At 46.6% G+C, this 6000-nt stretch overlaps 1 protein-coding gene across 1 annotated transcript in view; it reads left to right on the top strand.

Moving 5' to 3' along the window:
• Positions 1-1192: 1192 nt before the first annotated feature.
• The window catches only part of DLGAP3 (DLG associated protein 3), a 51673-nt gene continuing 46865 nt past the window's right edge, over positions 1193-6000 (top strand). The window contains 1 exon segment of the mRNA XM_032228343.1: positions 1193-2215. Coding sequence (XP_032084234.1) covers positions 1193-2215 — 1023 coding nt within the window.

The following is a 6000-nucleotide window of genomic DNA, read 5'->3' as shown; positions in this document are numbered from 1 at the left end:
TCAGCATAGCCGATACCCATGATGGCAAACCTATGGCACACGGAGCCCTCTCTGTGGGCACGCAAACTGTCACCCCAGTTCAGCTGCACCACACATGCACGTGCGCCTCCTGCCGGCCAAGTTATTTTGGGGTCTCTGCCATGCATGCACGGGGGAGAGATGCATGTGGGAGATTTGCATACTTGCATGGGGGTGGGCATCATGCATGCATGCGCAGGAGGAAGGGGAGCACGGGGGTGTGGCGCTTCCCTCCCCGCACCCCATTTTTGGTCCCAGGAGGCTGCAAGGAGGCCTGCTAGGCCCAGACCTGTGTGCATGTGCAGGGGGGGAGGGTGCACACGGGGAGTGTTGTGCACACATTGCATTATAGGTGTGGGCCCACACATGCACGCTTTCGGCATGCGATGACAAAAAGATTTACCATCACTGGCCTATAGTATAGTAAGAATGCTGGGAAATATAACATCCAGATACACAGGTGACTTCTAATGACACTCATTCTTAGAAATCAACCTTGACTACCTAATAGGATAGGACTAGAGACACCTGTTCACAGAATGGCTGCCACATAGAGGCGACCAGTTCCTGAAATCCATTTATGACAAGACAAGCCCTGCTCCTTTCTTGTTTTCCTCTCTTCTCCACCCCTAGTGTTCTAAAACTACATGGCCTCAGATGACCTTTCATTCTTCTCTGGGAAAATGGGCTCCCTTCAAAATAAAAAGGCTAGAACCAATAAAAGCTTTTCCTAATTTCCAAGAATGCCTGGAAATGGCTCTTATGCCAACCATCTCCAAATACCTTGGAGGACCTAACTGAGACATCTTGCCAATTGCAATCTAAGATATCTGAAGAGCTTCAGACCACAAGAAGCTGAACTATCTTAAACACTAGATAATTTCTTTTCTTGAGCCCTTGCCATGGCCATGGCCAAGTCAAAGGAAGTTAGCTTTAGTAAAAACCTTCTGTGCAACCTTAGCTCAAAGTTGTCCACTTGACAGTAGGTCTATAGAAGTTCCTGCAGTATCTTTCCAGAGTCAAGGATTGAACCTGAGGTCTTTTCCATGAAAGTTGTATCTGTGGCCCGGCCTTTATAGACTAACATTACCTCTTTTTTGTAGGTGCTGGGTCTTCCTCTTCCCCTGACCCACAGAGAGCAGGATGAGTGGCCTACTTGCCTGGTGATGACACCATGAAGAGCTACCATGGGGACCGCAACCAGTCACGGGAACACCCTTGCCACTGCATCCCGGAGGCCTGTGACCAGCCAATGGAATACATCCACCATAGCCAGGAATCTCGCCAGCCATACCTCCTCAGTCCCAGTGAGCCTTATTCCTTGGACCACTACTGCTCGTCCCGGAGCTCTGCTGACCCTCCCCTCAGCCTAACTGAACCCCTTTCCGCTGCCAGCAGTAGCAGCACCTTTCCTAGAATGCACCACACACCTCAACAGTACGACTCCTGTGACGAGTGCATGGCGGCCGCCCATCCTTCCGGCAAGATCAACCGGCTGCCCCCCACTCTCCTGGACCAGTTCGAGAAGCAGCTGCCTCTTCACCACGACGGCTTCCACACCCTACAGTACCAGCGGGCCAGCAGCACAGAGCAGCCACGCAGCGAGAGTCCCAGCCGCATCCGGCACCTCGTCCATTCCGTCCAGAAGCTCTTCGCCAAGTCCCATTCCCTGGAAGCCCCTTCCAAGCGGGAGTACAACGGCACCAAGATGGAAGGGCGGGGCACCGAGGGAGGGTACCACCACCACCACCCTCACCACCACCGCCAGTCACGGCATGGCAAGCGTAGCAAAAGCAAAGACCGCAAGATGGATTCCTCGTCATCTTCTTCCCGCCATCGGAACAAGATGTTGGGCTGGTGGAGCTCTGATGATAACCTGGACAGTGATAGTAGCTACATGGTGTCCGGAAGACAACATGCTGTTGACCAGAGCACCCAGTACTGTGTGGACACCCCTGAAAGTGCCTTCCGAGACTTGACCTTGAAGAGTCTCAAAAGTGGAGGTGGAGAGGGCAAGTGTTTAGCCTGTGCAGGAATGTCCATGTCCTTGGATGGCCAGACTCTCAAGAGGAGTTCTTGGCATACGATGACGGTCAGCCAAGCACGTGAGGCTTATCCCAGCTCAGGAGGAGGCCCAGAAAAACCCTTGATGCTTCAAGAGGCCAAGGCCAAGGATCGGTCCTATCATTATCTTCAGGTAAGGAGGTGGGTAGACTGGCCAGGGTCTCCATCTTATACCTTCAATTCTAATTTGATGGGTTATTCATATATGGCTAGTCCTTGACTTTCAACCAGTCCCTTAGCAATCTTTGGAGTTATGACAGATCCCCAAAGGTATTTATGACCGACCCGGTCCAAAATTCTGCCCTTCCTCCACAATCACAACTTACAACTGTAATGCATAGGCTCCATGATGGTGGTAAGCAAAGGTGGGTTGCTGCCTGCATTACTGCCGATTCGGCATGCAAAAATGTTTGCAACTAAAAAGGTCTCTGCATGCGCAAAACGTTAGAAAAGGAGGGGAATTACATTTCTGCAGTGAAAATTGTTCTGTGCATGTGCAGAACTGAAAATCAAATGGTGGCAACATAAGAGAACCAGTTCAGGGGCGTGGCAGTTCCAGTGACCTGGATCTGGGTCGCTGCCGGTTCCAGTGACCCAGGCCGCCAAGTTACTACTAGTTTGGCCAAACCAGTCCAAACCGGTAGGAACCAACCTCTGGTCGTATGTCAAGCACTACCTGTACATAACTGTACTGAGCCTTATAGCCATCAGTTTCCTGTGTCTACCTTTTACAATCTGCTTTTGATTAGAACTTCCAAATTTTAGTCAGTATGAACAGAACCATCTGGCTAATCCCCCAAATGGGAAATTGTGTTCTGTATCCTTGTTGTGTTCAGCTTTTTCACTGTGAGGTGACATAAAAGTCCTAAACCGAACAGGAGATTGCATTAGCTGAGTCCAAGACACCCTTCAATTCTTCCTAGGGGAAGAATCCTAGGGGAGCAAGGAAGAGCCCATGACAAAATAAGCGTTGTGGGGTCCTTGGGGCTCTCTGAGCTTGGTGCTTTTTTGCAGACATTTCATTACCAAAGTAGGTAACATCATCAGTGCAAAATAAGCATTGTAATGTCTTGATGCAAACTCATCCCTTTCTGACTATGCCCCGGAGTGCTGCGCAGACATATATGAGATGCAGCTGACATCACAATATGACAACACTAATTTTGTCATTCTGATGAAGCCATCTGATTCTTGCAGATAATTCTGTGGTCCTGTCATTCAACAGCTCAGTCCTACAACACATTTTGCCAGCTCCAATAGCAATAGCACTTAGACTTATATGCCGCTTCACAGTTTTTTACAGACCTCTCTAAGTAGTTTTACAGAGTCAACCTATTGCCCACAACAATCTGGGTCCTCATTTTATCCACCTTGGAAGGATGGCAGGCCAAGTCAACCTTGAGCCTGGTGAGATTCGAACCACCAAACTTCAGGCATCTGGAAGTCAGCAGAAGTAGCCTGCAGTACTGCGCTCTGACCACTACACCTCCAAAGCTCATAAAATAAAATAAAAACCTAACAGATGCTTTCGCACAATACAGCAACCCTGGCTAGTTTTAACTTTGTTTGAGCTTTTTTTTAAAAATGTAGCATGCTGATGAAAACCATTCTATTTGATTAATTTATGGTTCATCATCTAACCCTAGAAACTGAATAATAAGATGAAGCATGTCCTTAATAATATTTACTTTTCAAAATTTTGTTTTTTGTATATACTATATACTATATTTGTCATTTTTTGTGTGTGGTTTTATCCGTTTGTCGTGTACCGCTCAGTCGCCTTTGATGGGATGGGCAGCTATATGAATTTGAATACCAAATGAATAAATATCAATGGATGACATTTGAAATAAGACATTTCACCAGGTCATTTTCAGCCCCAGGAGCTGCACTGGTATTCACACAACACCAATCTAGCGTATATATTTGTGCATGCAGCACACTTGGCTTGGGTAGTTTTAACTTTAGTTTGCTTTTTATGGCTTGGTGGGCAGCTGTGAGCCTAACCTCTTTTAATTTATGGTTCGTGGCATTGCACAAGCCTTGAAAATCGGTCAGGAACTCCCTCTCTGAGAAAGATGGACAGATAAGAAATAAGAAACATAAACAAACAAACAAACTGGCTGGTAGGGTGAACTCTGTTGCTGAGAAACAGGCAGTGCTCAACAACTGAGAAGCAGTGGTGGATTAAGGCTCACTGGTGCCCTCAGCACTGACAAATCTTGGTACCTCCCTCATTTGTACATACTGTACAAATTGTTATTGGTTTTTTTTTTCTCAACTTTGTGGTGTCACCTTTGGGTGGGATTCAAATAATTTAACAACTGGTTCTCTGCCCTATTGACCAGCTGAGTAGGCGTGGCTCGGCAGGCATGTGACCGGGTGGGCATGGCCAATTCAACATCACTCAGGTCGATGGGCGCTTCGCCTTAACTGTTTCAATGTAACAAGGGTTAACCGGAGAGGCAGTTTCTGTAAGCAGGGCAATAAAGATGAGTCTAGAAACAACACCAGAATCTTTCCTTCCTGCTTTCCTTACAGGATTAGCCCTGTAAAGTAGCAAAAAACAAACGGAGATTTCTTCCAACAACCAGTTCTCTGAACTGCTTCGAAAGTTAACAACTGGTTCTCCAGAATAGGTACAAACTGGCTGAATCCCACCACTATTTTGGGCCTGTCTCCCCTGGTCCTTCTCTTCATTACACTAGCCATGCCCAGTTTCTGTAATGGTTCTTCATATGTTTTAGTCCCCAATCCCCTAATCATCCTGGTTACTCTCCTCTGCATTTTTTCTAGAGTTTCAACATCTTTTTATAGTGTGGTGAGCAAAACTAGATGCAGTACTCTAGGTGTGGTATTACTAGGGCTTTATAGAGTGGTATTAGTACCTCATTTGATCGTATCCCTCCCTCCCTCTCTCTCTCTCTCTCTCCTTCTCCCTCTCCCTCTCTCCCCGCCCTCTGTCTCTCTCACACACACAATGTCAGCCCTGCTTAGGCCCACACATACTTAGTCTACGTAGTGATTAATACACCACTGCTGAGGAGAAATTTTGCACAACTGCCTATTGGCCCCTCCCAGATTGTGTTTTTTTTAAATGCCAAAATGCTGCATAGATTTCTCTGTGGAACATCATTTCTTCTGAGGTACGATTGGGCCCTGCACCTTGTTGTTTTTCAAAAAGACCTGAAGATATGGTGTTGTCAGCAGGACTGGGGGGTGGGGACACAAATGGAGATGGAGCTCATCAAGTGCTTGATTTGATTGGGTTACTGCTGCCATGGGGGTTGTGTTCTGTTAGGTTCTGAATTTTTAATATTGTAAGCCACCAGCAATCACCTGTGGGTGAGTTGGGCAACCATATACATTTGTTCGGTAATATCCTGTTTCCCTGAAAATAAGACCTCCCTGGATAATAAGCCCAATCAGGCTTTTGAGCACATGTGCTAAAATAAGCCCTACCCCAAAAATAAGCCCTCCCCAAAAATATTGGAACACAGCAGCAGCCGTGAGGTGCCGTCTTCTGCATCCCAAAAATAATAAGACCTCCCTGAAAATAAGGCCAAGTGCTTATTTCGGGAATCAAAAGAAAATAAGACTCTGTCTTATTTTCGGGAAAACACTGCAATGTTTTAAAACAATGGATATGACTATGAGGTTACCAGTTCTAGCATGCGTTTTGTTGACTTAATTCATAGTAATTGTACTTGCAGTATGGAGGATGCCTGGTAAGGGTGGAAGAGACTTTTAACTAAAACATAGAACATAGAATCATGGGGCTGGAAGGGACCTCAGAGGTCTTCTAGTCCAACCCTCTGCTCAAGGCAGAAGACTTTATGCCATCCCAGTCAAATGGTTGTCTGGTCTATTTATGAAAACCTTCAGCGATGGAGTACCCACAACTCCGGGAGACAAGGT

Source organism: Thamnophis elegans, chromosome 12 (genome assembly GCF_009769535.1).
Source record: "Thamnophis elegans isolate rThaEle1 chromosome 12, rThaEle1.pri, whole genome shotgun sequence".
Lineage (NCBI taxonomy): Eukaryota > Metazoa > Chordata > Lepidosauria > Squamata > Colubridae > Thamnophis > Thamnophis elegans.
The sequence above is the reverse complement of the archived record's forward strand: the minus strand, read 5'-3'. Positions and strand labels throughout refer to the sequence as shown.